The following is an 18,085-nucleotide window of genomic DNA, read 5'->3' as shown; positions in this document are numbered from 1 at the left end:
TTTTATTGTATATTTTTCTGCTATCAAAGCAATCTGGCCAGCAGGCCGCCTATTGCCGACCACTGCTCTAGGTTGTTTTCCCATTTCAGGACACCACACATGTCACCCTCACTATTAACAAGGACACTTACCAAAAAAGGGGGAAACACTTCAATTGAGTCAAGGAAAATAATCTATGCTATCAATGAGACTTGGGTAAAAATCTGTAGTATCCATTTTGCAGAAACAAACTAATGTTTAACGTTGCTTGGTAACTACATAAGCTAATGTTAAATTAGTAGCAATTTTTGGTCCTGCTCCCATCCTGAGTGAGCTATATGATGTTTTAGCGTTTGTTTAACTATCAAGATGCATTCATTGCATTGGTAGCAAATTTTAGCCAGTAAGGATAGCCAGGTCTGTTCAGTAGCCTATATCTGCTAGATTAACATGCATGGTAAACTCCTCCTCTCATGTCTGAGAAGGAAGAAGAACTTGAGATCCTATAATCATGTGTGGTTACATTTCATGACCAGAGATTTACATTTACAGCACATAACATGTTGATTCTAAGTAATTTTAAGATGTCCTGAGGCAAATCCAAACTATGCACTATTGCCATTAAGGCCCATGAAAAGCCCGCCTGTATGCACCCCCTAAGTCAGACGTTAAAGCTGTTATGCTGCAACTTTATCCTTCTTCCTGGAAGTCATGAGCTCCCACTTGTTTCAAAAATCCATTTGCAGAAACATACAATGGCAAACATTATGCATTACTTTAAGGTATTTTTTCTTGGAGTTATTATGCTACAATCATTATCATTGCAGTCCTGTCAGCAGTAGTTCCACTCTGCCAAAACTGAACACAAAGACATATTTCTGTATCCCCAGTGAGAAATTCTTTTAGCTGTTTCCAAAGTTTTATTTTGCCTCTTTACTGTCACAAGGAAATATTTAAGACTGTGCTGTAATGGGAAATTTGTAAATAGTTATTAACAATGGTATGTCAGGAGTATTTCAAGATGAAATAAACAATGAGGAGTCACACATTAGTGTTTAGATACTTCACAGACAAATGTCAAAGGGAAACAAATACAATCATACCGGTATTATTCTTTAAATTGTTGAGATAATAAGGCGTGCATATCATTCATCAGGCAAAACCTCCCTTTTCTGTTTATTCTTATAATTCTGGATTCATCAGCTGTCTTTCTTTCTCTTTCTCCATCCATACCATGCGGTAGTTTAGCAAAATCTGGGGATGATCATAATTACCAAATCAATTGGGTAATTAATGTGGTCATTAGGCTGCTATAAATGTTATCACACTGGGATCAGAGAGCTCAGCGATCAATATTGTAATTACATCCCTTCATCGCAGTTACCATAAAAGCTAGCATGACCACACACTTACCCATATACATGTACACACAAGTGAATGTTTACGTATAGAAACACACACACACAAGCCTAGTGACCCTAAGGTTTTACTGCCCTGAGTACTCCCGGGATATAGAGCCCGTTACTCCTCCATCTAATTACTAAGCTATATCAATAGGCTGTTCTCCATGCAGAAATCAATAGGGCTACCCTGTGTGGTCTTTGTCTTATTGGCCTTGTAGTGCATCTTTATTGGAGAAGAATGGTATTCGGTACGTGAGAAGGGGTGAGAAAAGGTAAGAGGTGAGGGATGAACGGATAATGCGTGGGCAGTGTGGATAAGATTACAGAGTTTGTTGCTTGAGGATGAGATTTCAGTTTGACAGAGAAGAAGAATGGGGTGATAACACACATGGATGAAACGGATGAAGAGGAAGAAAAATGTGAATAGGCAGTTGGTAGAAAGAAGAGTGATGAGTGGCCGAGTTAAGAAGACAGAGAGAACGTAGGGGAATGTGCGTTCAGGGGTCAAAAAGGTAGAGTGGAGGGGGTAGAAAATGATGGGATGGTCTGGTGAATGGGTTGGATAATGGATGTATAGCAGAAAATGGATCTGTAATGTCAGGAGAAAAGGTGGAGGAATATGGAGAGAATGTACAAGGTTAAGCAAAAAGATGGAGAAAATAGGGTGATGGGCTTTTTGGACGAATACATAATGTGAACCTAATGTTAGGAGAGATGGGGGGGTGAAGGATGGATGGGTGATAAAAGGGGTCAGGGTCAAGAGGCAGAGAAAATGGCTGCATGGATACATAATGTGTCTACACTATTAGATGAAATAGAAGGGGGTGTGAGGACAGGTCAGGAGGGGGGAAAAGTCCACCATAAACATAAAATAATGTGTATGATCATGAGGATGGTTTCTTTATGGAAGATTAACTATACATATTTTGTCAAACCAGGGTTGGATTTATCCATTATCCTTAAAATACACTACATCTAAAATTGTGCATTTAAAACAAATCCCTTCTTGACACCAAATGTTCAATGTTTACTGATGATATTAAAGGGAAATAATAAAATAAAAAAGCGTTTGAGCATACACATCCTTTGAGCTTGTAGCTGTAAAGACTATTTGACCACCTCACTTCTTTATTATCAGTAGAGCGGCACAAGGCACATCTTCTATCACAGTTTTGCAATAAACTTGTTCCTGGTCAACAATTTGGGATGATTAAAAGAAACACCTTGCATGTCTTTGGATGGATCTTTCTGCATGAAAGGAATACAATAGTAGTGGAGGTGTATAAGGTGAAGGAGAGGTGAAGGTTGGGTGAGATGAGACATGGAAATGGGGTGATGAGGAGGAGCTGGAGATGGGAGAATGAGGACGGATGGCGAGACAGAAACTGGGGAGGTGGGTGGAAGTCAGACAAACAGGTGATTCAATAAAAAAATGGAGGTGGATAAAAGGATGCAGGGTGAAGGACGGGTTAAACCACATGGGTGAAGTGGTCTTAAGGATAAAGAGGCAAATGGCAACAGCAGACATATGAAAGGCTTAATGGGTGGGTGTACTAATGATTGGCTTACAAACATGAAATTGCTCACTTTATGCAACGATGTCTGGATGAAACGACACAGTAGTGTGATAGTCACTAGTAAAGGAAAAGGTGCCGTTTGAGAGGACACACACAAATATAAACATATATGATAGTATTACTTGTGCATGGTGCCGAGGGTGTGTCCAGGGGAGTTCTGAAATGGTCCTCCTCACACACACACACCACAGATCCGTCCTCCTCTGCAACACTGTTGGCTGGGCAGGTAAAACACTCCTGCTGCCTGGAGGACATCTTGTAGGAGCCAGGGGGACATGCTGCAGAAGAACACACAGTACGTTAGGATATGTTAGAACTTTGATTTAATAATTCCTGCTTCCTTCATCTTAACAAGGTAAATTCCATTAAAGCCATACTTCTGCACAGCGGATGAACACATAAATCACACAGTTTTATTTAAAAAATAATTTAAAGCGATTTTATATCACTTAAGCATTTTCACTTCTTTGCACAGAAAGTTAGTAATACACTGAGCACAGCATCATTTTAAATCCTAGGGAAAAAAGCTCTTATCTCCCTTTCAATTCATGAGAGAAAATTAAGAATGAGTAGAGTAAAACTTGAAAGCAAGTGAATCCACAGGGAATTACAACGAGATAAAAGATATGATTAGAGGAGAAAAGTAGCGGAGACTTCAGCTAAATCCATCTGACAAACACAATTCTCACATTACGCATGATCCAGTGGCCTTGGCAAATGGCATCAAAGGCTCCTACTGAATTGAACCAGCTATGCAAATGAAAACAAACAGAGTCAAAGTGCAGGCATTGTTTTCCAAATTTCCTACTTTATTTGGTAGTCTTTTCAATTATCTCCTATGATCAGTATCACCCAACTACTGCACACAAGAGAGAGACAACAAAAGGTAAGAATGTTGGCGAGAGTGACAAGCACTCATGACCTTACATGGACAGCAGACAAGAACACACAAGAACACCATGTAGCAGAAGTTTATCAATGCATGTGTGACAACGAGCGATGCACAAACACACTCAGAATAAAAGAGGTTATTTTACACTCTCCCTCTATGCAGTTTCATTTTCCACTTGCCATGCCTTTGTAGCAGGTGATAATGGGTGTGAAATCACGGAGCCAGCTACCGCTCGATGATCTGGTGTCCTCTCTTCTGAGACTGTATTCTAAACAGCAGGTCTACAGCTTTGGTATGCTCTCCCCCTCTTTTCCTTTCTCTCCTCAGCTTTCTTTCTGTTCTCCTAATACATCCGTCTTTTTTTATCCCCTTCACACTCCTCATTGCTTTCTTTTGCATCTCTGCTTTGCATTCTACCTTTCTCCCCTCCTCGTCTCTCTCTCTCACCCACACCTCTAGTCTTATTCCCTAAATTTAACTCTCTCCTCCAATTAAAAACACATAACCTCCAAAGGGTTTCATTTTCCATGCATTAACTCCCCAGCTTTGAGTAGAAGGATAGGATATCCATACTGAAAGGGCATTTTGTAAGCACTTCATGATAAAGTCATGGCTTCTTGTTCTGTGTTTTCTGTGGGAGGAACGACTGCGCTAGCCAGTGAGCAGAATTATGTATTGTGTTAAGCAAGTTTACAAAGGATGGCAGTTGGGACTGAGAATACATGTTGTTTACCAAAAGACAATTTGTTGTTTAAATAAGTGACAACACACATTGAAGGTCCTAGATATAAGAAAATAATAGACACGGCAAAGTTGAAGACCTCCACAACACAAAATCCATAGTTTTCCTGCGTGAGGACACCTCAGGGAGCAATCTCACTATTGGACACTTGGCTGTTTAAGGAAGACAAATAGTTTAAACCATCAAGATTACCTATTCAAGGTTGTGTCTACTGACTAGCTAACATTAGCAAGCTATCTAACTAATTTTAATATTAGCTGTTGTTAGCGATGTAAGTCAGCTACCTCATCATGTTTGTAGAGTTCTGCATGCAACATGCATTTAAATAAATAGATCTATTTTATGGTTATGTGTGGTTTAATATATTATGAACAAACAATTTGAACATCACTGTAATAATTAAGTTTGAGATAACCTGAAACTGTCGGACTCTCAGAGAACTTTAATTCCGCCCATAAAGGCTGTGCTTGGCTAGGTCGTTTATCCAACTACAGAGCCAGCCATTCAAGAGAGCAACAGCAGACCTATAAGTACTGTGTGACAGAATTTGAGGTATGGGCATAGATTTGGTGCCCTGGAACCAGGTTCAACAGTAAGTGGAGTTTTGTGGAGAAAGATACAAGAGCATCTCTCCCACCTCTGGCACTATGTCACACTAGAATTCAGTCAATTAGGCACAGAGGAGATGACAGGCTTGTGTGTGAGACAGGCAAGCTGCTGTCCTAAAATGATTTTGGCTTATGGACGTTCATCAAGACACAAGCACACAATGAAGGGGCCTCTGTTATCCCACCTCTTTTACTCAGCCATTCTAACAAAACACAAACACGCACAAAAGGCCTGCCATCACACATCGATTAGCAGGCCTCATCAGCCTCTCCTGGCTCGGACCAGAGCGAGTGTGTGTATGCCTGTGAGTTGTGTATCCGAGGCTGTAAGAACCTTGTAATCGACTTTCTAATATCTGACATACACAGAGAAAAGCCTCTCGCTTTCAGCTCACCACACAGCCAAGCATGGGGACATAACAGAAACACACACACACACACACACACACACGCTGTCAAGCGGCTCTGGGGTAGATTCTCTTTGTTCCTGACCGTGCTGCCACTATCCTTCGCTCACCAAGCCAAGGACATCAAGCGTGAATAGCGCCTGAATCAAGACAAAATTATGCATAGATATATGAGAACAGAAATGGGTTTTGCATTTTCTACCTATCATGTTTAAAAGCAAGCTAGCCATATTCAGGGGTGGCTGCAATTCTGACTTATCTCTTCAATTCAGGGTGAATACACATTTTGCCAACCCACCTTGGAAATGTGTGCCTAATGATAGGGGTGCATCAAGACAATATGTGTAGCTCAGATAACAAAAGGAGCTGGCTTTGCGTGCTGCCCATCATTCTCCACAGCAAAGGATCATTCAAAGGCACACCAACAGCCAATGCCAGGAAAGGTCACGACTGTCAAAATGGGCCAGCAGCCATCTGCCAATAGGAGAATGTGGAATCTCTAAAATGCATCCAACAGTAAAAGAAAAAGAAGATGCTTGTAAGGATGACCACTCCAATCATTACAATTTTTCATCCCGTTGCATTTTCATTGCCGAGTCATACAAGTTAAACCGGAAATGAGAACGTTAGAAAGAGAAAGGGAGAAGGGTAGTTGGAGAAACAGAGACAGACGGAGAGATCTGCCAGGACAGCTGGCAAACCAACTGATCAATTTGTCCTATGTGCCAACTGGGAGCCTCGATTAAATGGAACATGGTAGCGCATGTACACACACACACACACACACACACACACACACACACACACACGTATACAGACATCTTTCTTCAAGGTGTAATAATATAGATATACAGCGACATGCCAAGTCCTATTGGGGGTGGGGGGGGGACTGCTGTGAGAGATAGTTAGGAAAGACAGAGACACCAACAAGACAGACAGATGGTGTGTTAGAGACAGAAAGATGGTAGGCTGCGTACTGTAGAAAGAAAGGAGATTAAACAGGGAGGGAGGAGTGGACTCCTTCAGCTTGACAGATAGACAGAGGCAGAAAAACAGATAAGCACAGACATGCAACGCATACAGATGAGAAACACTGAAAAGTGCAGTGACAGTGAGTGAGACTAAGGTCGTCTATAGTGGGCATATATACAACAGTAGCATTGTTCACCTGTGGGTGGTAGGATAAGCTTCACTCTAATCAGATAAATGAAAATAAAATATTTATGATCAAAATGATACTTTGAGATATGCCAACAGTTTCACAATCCGATGAATAAAAACTAAAAGGCCAAAAAATCCACATTTCAGTGAGCTCACAAATTACTTTAATAGACTTTTGTCTTTGAAGGAGGACTCAATTTATAGTTTGCCCTTTTCTCTTATTTTCCCTTCCCTTTCTTTGCTCTAACCTTAAACACGCCCATTAATAAATCATGAAGCACTTAATACAATAAATGTGAGCAATGAATTGTTTCTTTGCCTCCCTGACAGCACACATTAATTAATATTAATAACACTAAAAGAGGTTTGTGTTAGACACACACACACACACACACACACACACAGCATATCCACTGAGGTATAAAACACAAATACTCAAGCAAAACCAAACATTTGCACATATACACAACCAAAGCACATTTTTTACGCAGAGGTTTATAAAGGCATGGAACAAAAAGAGAGAGACAAAAAGAGGTTAAGGCCTGGCGGGGAGATACAAGGAGACGGGATGTGATTCCAGCAGGTGAAAATCAATAATTCAACGGGCTTTAATTCAGATCAGTGCTCTCTGTGTAGCTGACGCTGATTCTAATGCTAAGTCTTTCAGCTTGTAGGCAGCTTTAACATCCACAAAGTAAATTCTCATTGCCAGCAAACAGTTTAAGGTCTTTTCTACACACACACACACACACACACACACACACACACACAAAACACTAGGTCAGACAGGTAGGCGAGCTGGGGAGAAATGAATGATTGGTAAAGTGTTCCAGGTTAGATCAAATTATAAAATATGAAATGATGAGGTTTTGTGCTCAGATGAGTCTGACTGAAGTGGGCAAGCGAAAATTGACTGAATTGGATGGAAGCAGTCACCCCAAAAAGCCAGTATTTACTAAATAATGGGACTTTAGCTGAAGATTTGGACCAGAACAAAAGGTCTGGCGATATTAACTCCAGACCAAATGTAGAGTAGATTTAGAATATCCTGGAGCTTAGGGAAATGGGTTTGGAGTGTTGCCAGTGAGAATCCCCAGACTCCATAAGTTGAACAAAATGAATGAAAAATGCTCTTTCCCCAGAAACAGCTGGTAAAGCACCCTGTTTGAGATACCTTGTTCCCTCTAATGTCAGTGGCAAAAGTGGCAGAATGTGTGTATTATTATTTTTTTAGATATCACAAAAAACACATACCTTACGTATATGTTTTTTTCTGATATATTAAAAAAACAATTATTTCATTAATATAAAAATATTCTTATGTATAGCAGTGAAATGTACAGCCCGTACATTTCACTGCTATACATAAGAATATTTTTATATTAAAAAATGCTTAATGTTAAAGCAACAAGACAAATAGTTTAACATGCTGATGTTTAGCTGTTATTATGTTTTCCCATTGTCACCATCTCGGTGACTTAAGGCTTGTGCAGACACAATTTTCAGCGTCGGCCGATGGCCATGCAACACAACTTGCCTTCTTGTGACGGGAGTCTGAAGTCTTTGTGGCGTTCACACTACGTGACTGATCGGTGACAGGGGGTCACACTACACGAGCTAACAACGACTGTCACCTGACGCTGGTCTCCAAACCACGTTATGTCAAGAAAACACACGTGAAATGTGAAACGGGAAATGAGGTGAACGAAACAGCTGTTTGTTATTATAAAAGATACCAATTATAAAGACAAAAAATATGGGTGAAAGAAAGGATTAGCACATGCAGGTAGCAGGGGTTGTCTGTGCTACAGAGAGAGCTGGAGGTGAGTAAAAAGTGTTTTACAGTGAGTAGCTCCCTGCTCTGTCAGCTGCCTGCTCTCATTGGCTGGATGTGGATGTCGAGTCGGCCGACTTCTCCAGATATTTGGCATGCTAGATATCTGACAGACATCTGCAATGTGTCAGAAATGTGTCGGGGAGCCGTTTTGACGCGTCCTTGAGTAGTTCACACATAGCGACTGGCGACTGCCGAACGATCACTGATTTACCACTGGTCACAGCACGACGGTCACTGAGCTTGCCAACCGGCAAATCGGGCTTAAAATTGTGTAGTGTGAACTAGGCTTTAGCTGGTTAGCATGCAAAAAATTTGCTAATTAACAGTAATTATCAATCACAAAAGTTTGTCCAATTCATTCTGAGACATCCCAACAATGTATGTTGACAGCAATCTTTGTCAAAGTGTTGTTTTTGCTAAAACTGAAATGTCATCCTGATGGTGGCACTATTAGAGTTCATCTTCATCTGCTCATCTTCTATTAATGTCTGTATAAAACTTCATGGCAATTTTTCCTTTAGAAAAAAATTCAGTCTGGACCAAAGTGCTGGACTGACTGTCATTGCTATGTCAAGTAAATTTTATTAATATAGGCCCAATATTACAAATCTGATTCAAAGGGTTTTACAATCTGTACAGCATACAACAGCCTCAGTCCCAAAAACCCGTTTTTAAGGTAATAAAAAGAAACTTCAGGAAAAGCAACACAGGAGGAATCCCTCTCCCAGGACGGACAGACCAAGCTGGAACCTCCTGGTCTCAAATGTGTATGCATTAGTGTCTTAAATCTTTCTTCTTAAATTCTTTCTCATGGCCAGCAGGGGGCAACTCCACTGGTTGCAAAAAATTGTATGTAAGCTTATGAGAAAATGATCCTTCTTCTCGCTTGATTTATTATCTCAGTAAACACTTTCCTAATGGGTGTATGGTCTTAATCGCTAGTTTCAAGTCTTCTTGAATACAGCATGATGTTCATTTTGTAAATTATGGTCCCATTTAGAGTAAAATAGATGATAAAGTAGGCTATGCTTTAGGGTATGGCTACCTTGTGATTGACGAGTCACTACCATGATGACTTACCAGGTGTAGCAATGGGTATTCCTCCCTATTTCCACCCTCTCATACATTTCTGGTTCCAAAAAAACAAGATGGTAACGGCCCATCTGCCTAACACGAGGCTTCGTAACGGTAGTCCACAAACAAATGGGTGATGTCATGGTGGCTACGTCCACTTCTTGCATACAGTCTATGGGACAGACATGCAATAGATGACATGTGTACATCTCTACAGCCACACCACACATGTGGCTAAAAGTATGTGATACACATCTCTATCTTCAGTAGACAGACAATCAAAATCTGTTATGATGGATCTCAGTCCTTAGTGCCAGCGAAAGTGCTTCTTTCTTTTGTAAGAAAAACAAGTACAGAGGCCACAAAACCCCAGAGCTGTCTGCCGCTGTAAGTAATGTACAATAAAGTCTGTTGTAAGCACATTTTCCAGAAGAAACAAAATACATGAATAGGTATATATCATTAGCTTGAATAAAGCAACCACGGAGGTGTCATGCAGAAAAAACTAATCCCTGCTCTCGAATTATTTAATTGTGCCCTTGAATTACTAATTCATGCACTTGATTTGATAATGTGTGCACAGATTACTTAATTTGTGCTCTCAAGCAAAGTGAAACAGGCTGAACACAACATACATGAAAGGGATGTAGGGATTTAGGAGAGGTCTGTGTGCGTACCCCGCCACACAAATAGAGGCTTTTGTCTCAGGGTTCGATTGTGGGGGAACAAGGTAACAAATACAACTACTGTTTTAGTAAGAAGTGGCTTTGTGGCTTCGTTTGGGTGGCTAGAGAGCAAGAGATAGAGCTTAAAAGCATCTGTCTCACACCAAAAACAATATTAAATCGAAAGCAAGAATTAAGCAGTTCGTGTGCACAAATTATTTTCTCTCAATGACACCTCTGGGCTCTGTACAAAGCAGCGCACTTTAAAGTATCACATCTTCAGTAATCAGGCCTTGGTTTTCTAGTGGTATAGACTGACATTAAGTGACTGATGAAAAAAGCAATTTCGAGACACTTTCCAAGGTCTGCTTTTTGGAGACAACAATTTTCTCATGCGCTACATGCAGTGTCATAACCTGTCTGCTTGTCTAGCTGCTTTGAAGATATGACCAAGCCATGAATTACAGCATAAATCCCTGTTATCAGCTCAAAGTAAAGACCTCATTCAAGTCTACCCACTGACTGGCTGCTGCCTCACAGTGTAATCGGGGAGAGAGCTCTGAGCCATGCCATTCAGGTCAATGCTTTACTTTATCATTTTATTCTATGTTCTACCCTGGTTACCACAGACTGGCATCACACAGAGAACACAGGAGGATAACTAGCGAACAATGTCGCCAGGGTTATTCATGTCAGCGGTGCTGTGTACGAGCTTTAAAAGGGGCATTATGTAGTTTTCAGCGGCCACTAGCGGTGTGGTTCTAAGATTGCAATCAGACGTGTGCTCGCACGCGTGCTCGCTTGAACTCATGGGCGAGCATAATCCGAAACACGTCCACTTTCATACAGAAATACCACAGTAAACGCAGGAACACCAGCATGCAGGGCTGTGGCTTTTCTTCAAACATGTTCAGGCTCTGTTACTTCGATGTTCCCGTCTCAGAGGCAGATCAACACCAGCGCCGGACCTTTTTTTCAGCACAGCGAGCCGCATATCGGATCAATACTCCCGAAAAAAGGCAGAGTGATAGCGGCTATAGACAGACAGGGAGAACAGACAGAGCTGGAAACTCAGGTAAACTCCCACTGCAACCTTACTGTAATAGTTTCATCAACTGTAGGTTGAACTAATCCATGCTTGTTACGTGATCACGGTACATTTACTGCATTTAGCCGACGTGCTACAAAGTTAGCTCGCCTGCTGCTTTTCAATAACTATCTTTGTATCTTTCACCCGAGGCTCAGCAGTGTCAGCACAGCTACATGTATTGGATGATAATGAAACGGTTAGTGAGCTGGAATGGATATTATAATGTGATTGTGTCACACTTTATAACCGCAGTAAGTAACTTTACTCTAACGAGTGATAGTGGATGGCTCTTCCTCTGGGTTGTTGTGACCGTTTTGTTGCAGTGTTTTATGTTATGTGGGGCACGTTAGTTAGGCAGCGACAGAGAGGTGGAGAAGCTGTGTACCTGAGTATTGGTAAAACCACAATAAACCTAAACTGAACGTAATGAAGCAAACAGCGGCAGGTCTGAGCTACTGTAGCATTAGCTGGCTGCTCCTGGCTGCATCTCTATAGGCTAACATTAGTAAACAAATCGCTCCACATTTGCTTTTTGCCATTAAATCCTTTGTTGCAGGCTAAATCAATAGTGGTACACAAGATAGTAACATGGGTCGCATTTGAGTTGGTGAAGTAATGTGGAAAGCGATATAACTTTGTACTGGACAACATAAGCAACTGCTCGGCGTTAGCCGCGAGCTAACATGACTTATCTCTGTTTCTCCAGCTTTACTAATGATCACTTTGTTCTTACTCGACATCATCTGAACCTGTTTGGTCTGATGGGCTTCAGTACATAAACCTTTATTGTTGTTTTGTATCCTTACGTGGAGCCTGTGTTTTGCTGTGAGCTGGTTGTTTTAAGGTGTTAATGGACTGTATGTTAGCTGCCGTGTTGTCGCTGTAGTCTGAGAGGCTCGGGAGTACGCACAGAGCTGAATCCGACCTGGAGACCTCACATTAAAAGCAGAATAGTGGCTGATGCAAGCAACGGAGAAAACAGGCGTGTGCTTCATTTTTAAGTGAGTTTTGAGCCAAATGAAAACTTGATTTATTAAAATAAAAAACTTACATATAGCTCCTTTAAGCTGGAGACATGTCTAATTCTGCCAACGAAGACATGCTGAATATAGCACGTATGTATGGAGATACACACACAAATGTAATATGTATGTAATGTGTGAATGTATATAACCACAGATTCATTCACTGGATTTCTCACACAGACGTCCACTTAGACAAAGAACATTTAACAGTACCGGAGTGGTTCCATCACAAAACAGACACAACAAAAGGCTTCAATTCAAAAAGGAATTCAAACTAGCTGTTACTCCCGCATCCCCTGGATGCCACCGGGACGTAACAGTCGTGTTACATCACAGCACTGAAGTGCCAGGTCTGTACTGTTTGTTTCAGACAGAAAGGAAGCAGGCGATATTTTACCAGGTTCACATTTATATTTTAGCCTGCTAGCATGCAAACATTGCTAATTAGCACTAAACAAAAGTCAGAATCAGAATCAGCTTCAAGGAATTTGCTTTGGTGACTTGGTGCATGACTATATATAACACATAATAACATAAAATATGAACACACACTGCTAGTGCGCTGAGATGCTGATATACAAAATGCAACAGAAACAAGCTTATACACACAGAAGTCAATCATTGACTGTTGACAGAGCCTCTTTTTCTTTACCAATGTTTTCACCGTTCTCTCTAATGCCCATGTCACTCTGACGTTTACCTTTCTCCCATCTCATCTTCTCAAATAGCTCTTGACTGTTATCAGCTCTGCTCCCTGCCAAACGCTGCCCACTCTCCCGCCTGCCCCCCTGCCCTCCCTCTTTTATGTTTGATCTCTGCCACACTCTCTCCCTTTTGTCTATTATTCGCCATCCCTACTTTTGCCCTAGCTATCATTTTCACAGGATTTATCAGACGCTGTGGAACAAAAGACTGAGAGGGAACAATTTAAGGATATTATTGCCTTCATTTCTCCCCTACTCATCTCACAGACACACACATGCACTGCTCATTTACATTTCAGGTATTTAGCTGTTCTTATCCAGAGTGAGCTGCAATAAGCACACATATTGTTTGGGGTATTGAATGGAATTGCATGCCTCCTGCCCTTTAACCTGCTCTCAGTTTTTATTAATGCGTGGGTTTTACAAATGATCATATACCATGCATTTGAGACTCTTCACAATCAGGTAATCCAAAACAAATATGCTCAATGCTTTGAGAGTGGCCTCACTCTCACTCCCCATGCTTTCTCTGTCTTAACGGCAAGGCAAAAATTAGTTTTATTGTGACATCATCAAAATCTGGCCTCATGCTTCACAGCCTAACTTTGTCATCATCAAACCTCACCTCAATCAGATGACCCTGACAATGGGATCGGCAACCTTGTGCTACAGTCAGTTCTGTTGATGTGTGTGCCGTTTTTGTTTCCCTGTGTGTGTGTGACTGATGGCTTCCATTTAGCTCAACCACACAGGCATTTATCTATGTCCAGGCCTATCCCAGTATCATGCCACCTGCATGCAAGCACATTTGTGGAAAAAGCAGACAGACACGGGTTACAGGTGGCCACTAGCACACACACAAAGAGTGAAAAGTCTCAAATGCTGTCTAAGAATCAAAATCACAATGTAAAGCGAACTGACTTTAGACCGACAAGATGGACACAGAAAAGGACACAGAGAAAGAACAAAAGAAGAGAGATTTGGGAGAAAGACAAACAGTAATATACCATAAAAGAAAATTTAGCATTGATCGGTCAAGCATTGCAAGATGTCCTGCAGGCTCTCAGCCTTCGCGTCCCACTGATACACATTATCATCATCATCACTGCCATCACACCCAGATGGACGGTACCAGTCACACTCTTTACTTCACATACCCAGCCTGCATGGAAAATAGCTTGCAGCAAAAAGACAGGTTCAGTTAATGTTAATGTTAGGGTAATATATTGTGTACGTGTGTATGTTTGTGTGTATGCATTTCAGCAAAAGTGGGGAGCGTCACAGTCATTTACATTATAACCGTATCAGCCGCAAGTCAGCAAACATGTTTGCATGCAAATGTCAGGCAATTTCAGGTCGAGCATTCACAAACTGAGATTCAATGTTCTGCTCCTTTTCAACAGTCATGCTGTTGTGCTGCATCTGTGTGTGTGTGTGTGTGTGCGTGCGTGCGCGCACCGTCTCTCCTGCCTGTCATACATAAAATACAATTCCACCTTCAAACTGAGAGCGAAGATAAGCTTAGGTAAGAGAAGTAATATTGATTGGTAATGCTGCTGAAGGTTAAACACACAGCAACCTTTTAGACACTTACATCTCTCCCCATTTGCAATGGCAATATGTAATGTCATTCTTCACTACTTCCAATTTTTCATATATTTATATTCATCAAGTGCATGTCTGCAGTATGTCTGTACTGTGAGTATGCTGTATATAACAACCACCGAGTGGTGAAAACGTACAGAGTGAAAATGTCAATATTTCTCTGCTTCTGTAGGAAACTGAAATAAAAACAAGAACCCCCAAGCAAAGAAAACGGCAAGAAATCATGAAAAAAAAAATGTTGCAGTTGATTCAGTAATTCACTGTGACACATATGCCTAGATCTTACATTTCCTAAACATTTAATAATATAACTGAAAGCTAATCACATTTACTGGTGGAAGCATTAGTGAGGATATTGAGAGTAGAAGAGAGTTTGTTTTGTTGCCGACCCCTCATTTGTGTGTGTGTGTCTGTGTGTGTGTGTGTTGAATATGGCGTGGTTATGGAAATTAACAAGCATAATCTTCAGCCTGCAGTCTGTTGTGACACGCCGATTTCATTTGATTCTTTTGAATCAGCCATTCAAATCTGGGATGTAACTTGAATGAGTCTCGCCTCCTAATGACATTCCATATTCATTTGCCTCATCCAAATCAGCTAGCCATTTTCATAAAGACTGTGACCCAGATATAGACAAATCTGCCTGATAAATTTGATTCCCAAGAGTGCAGATAGATGAGCACTGCTGCATATCCTTAAGTACAGCAGAGAAGACGAGAACTGAGGGAAAAAAAAAACTGGAGAACAGTTCATTCAGTCTAATATGTCAAATTGTTAAACGAGAGGGGGTCAAGGGTAATCAGATCGCTCCTCAATCATGGAAGACACACTTACTAGAGTCACTTAAGAGGGGACCAGGATCATGTAAGGTGCAAATCTATGTGTGCTTATCCACTGTAATTATGTATATGAGTGCCTATATAATGGTTGTGTGCATCTTTTACAGCATATTAGTACCTGCATGCATGCACACACTAGCAAGAGGATTAGAGGTGCATATTGTAGTTGCAAATATTAGTCTCCTGGCGAACTCTGTTAACCATGTACATTGTAATGCACACACACACATATATATATATACACACACACACACACACACACACACACACACACATATATACACACACACACACATATATACACACACACACACACACACACACACACACATATATACACACACACACACACACACACACACATATATACACACACACATATATACACACACACATATATACACACACACACATATACACACACACACATATACACACACACACATATACACACACACATATATATACACACGCACACTTTTTTTTTTTATCACACGCACAATGAACAGCTCACTGATTCGCTGGTCTGACCCTCATTTGACATCTGACCTGTATAAGCCAAGGCCATGAGGTCAGTCTGCAAGAGAAATTGGAAATCAATCACATTTCCCTTTTTATGCATATTAAAAAAAAAGTAATTTTGGCAAGTATCATGTGCTTACCTTTCCCAAAACATATCAGAATCTTTTATTAAAATGTTTTGAAGAAATGTATTGATCCTGAAGCAATAAATAATGTAGGTTACACTTTTCCTTACTCAATATAATCTGCAAATAAAAAAGAATGCCAGGGATTTTATCTGGCTGAACAGGACGGTGAAGTGGTGGAGGGAAAAGAAACACATGAAAATTTGTTTTTAATCGTAATAATGTGTGTGTTAGTGTGTGGTGACGTACATAACTGTTCATTTTAGAAGTTTCAAGCTCACATCTTTCGCTCCAACACAAGTTTCTGTGATTTCTACACTGTGAAGTCCTGTGTTCAGCTGACCATCTAAGGCAAATCTAATCCCTGCTCATCGCTCATCCCTTGTGACATCTGAGATCCAGCATCCTGATCCAAAGTTATTAAAAAGCTGAACGGGTGCAGAGATGGATGGAGATAGTGGTAGGGGGTCATTTGGACCATAAGGCTGATTAAGTGTTTTCACTGGTGGGGGGAGGCACGGTCACAGCATACAACAGTTAAATGGGGTCTTGCACACGCGCAAGACCCCATGTGATGAGGAACAGTTGGTCAAGGAGACGGATGAGGTGGGTCGCTCCTCCAGCACCCCACCCCCCCACCCCCCATTGGCTTTAACAGCTGAGCTCTCTATGTTAGGGATCAAAACAAATCACGTCTTACTGACTTTTAGAAAAAAATGCCACCATTTTTTAAAAAGCATCAATTTAAACCCATTTTCTCCAGGATTTTATGTCTCGCAGCATCCAAAAATGACTGTTTCTTGCTGCAAAAACACGGTGATCACCGCAGTTTAGAGTCAACAAGGTCTTCCTTTGACAATCACAGCTCAGAGATTGTTTCTCGTAATGTAAAGTGAGGAGAAAAATGCGGGGGTGGCTACTGATTATGCACTAGTCCCTCAACACTGCAAATGGTATTTCTAAAATTTCTTTACTACGGGTGGTGCAATTTACGTTAACAAAATGTAATCAAAAGAAACAAAATTCTCATGTTCCCAAATTCCAAAAACACCCAGAATAATAAGCCTGCTTGTACATAAACACAAACTAATGCACCCTTCCTTTCCATAAACAAGTCCAGGCCTGAAAATCTCACTGTCAAGGATGAGCGAATGCATTGCCTGATTTTATACATACACATTTTTTATATATATACAGTGGGTACGGAAAGTATTCAGACCCCTTTAAATTTTTCACTCTTTGTTTCATTGCATCCATTTTCCAAAAATCAAAAAAGTTCATTTTATTTCTCAGTAATGTACACTCAGCACCCCATCTTGACAGAAAAAAACAGAAATGTAGAAATTTTTGCAAATTTATTAAAAAAGAAAAACTGAAATATCACATGGTCATAAGTATTCAGACCCTTTGCTCAGTATTTAGTAGAAGCACCCTTTTGATCTAATACAGCCATGAGTCGTTTTGGGAAAGATGCAACAAGTTTTTCACATCTGGATTTGGGTATCCTCTGCCATTCCTCCTTGCAGATCCTCTCCAGTTCTGTCAGGTTGGATGGTAAACGTTGGTGGACAGCCATTTTCAGGTCTCTCCAGAGATGCTCAATTGGGTTTAAGTCAGGGCTCTGGCTGGGCCATTCAAGAACAGCCACGGAGTTGTTGTGAAGCCACTCCTTCGTTATTTTAGCGGTGTGCTTAGGGGCATTGTCTTGTTGGAAGGTAAACCGTCGGCCCAGTCTGAGGTCCAGAGCACTCTGGAAAAGGTTTTCGTCCAGGATATCCCTGTACTTGGCCGCATTCATCTTTCCCTCGATTGCAACCAGTCGTCCTGTCC

At 40.9% G+C, this 18,085-nt stretch overlaps 1 protein-coding gene across 2 annotated transcripts in view; it reads right to left on the bottom strand.

The window, feature by feature from the left end:
- LOC123976106 (ephrin type-A receptor 7-like) overlaps positions 1 to 18,085 on the bottom strand; it is a 157,785-nt gene that overhangs the window by 51,101 nt on the left and 88,599 nt on the right. For both annotated transcript variants that reach the window (XM_046057943.1, XM_046057944.1), the window contains exon 4: positions 3,082 to 3,237. In XM_046057943.1, coding sequence (XP_045913899.1) covers positions 3,082 to 3,237 — 156 coding nt within the window. The remainder of the gene's footprint in view (positions 1 to 3,081; positions 3,238 to 18,085) is intronic.

The sequence above is a fragment of the Micropterus dolomieu genome, linkage group LG09 (genome assembly GCF_021292245.1).
Source record: "Micropterus dolomieu isolate WLL.071019.BEF.003 ecotype Adirondacks linkage group LG09, ASM2129224v1, whole genome shotgun sequence".
NCBI classification, from domain to species: domain Eukaryota; kingdom Metazoa; phylum Chordata; class Actinopteri; order Centrarchiformes; family Centrarchidae; genus Micropterus; species Micropterus dolomieu.
The sequence above is the reverse complement of the archived record's forward strand: the minus strand, read 5'-3'. Positions and strand labels throughout refer to the sequence as shown.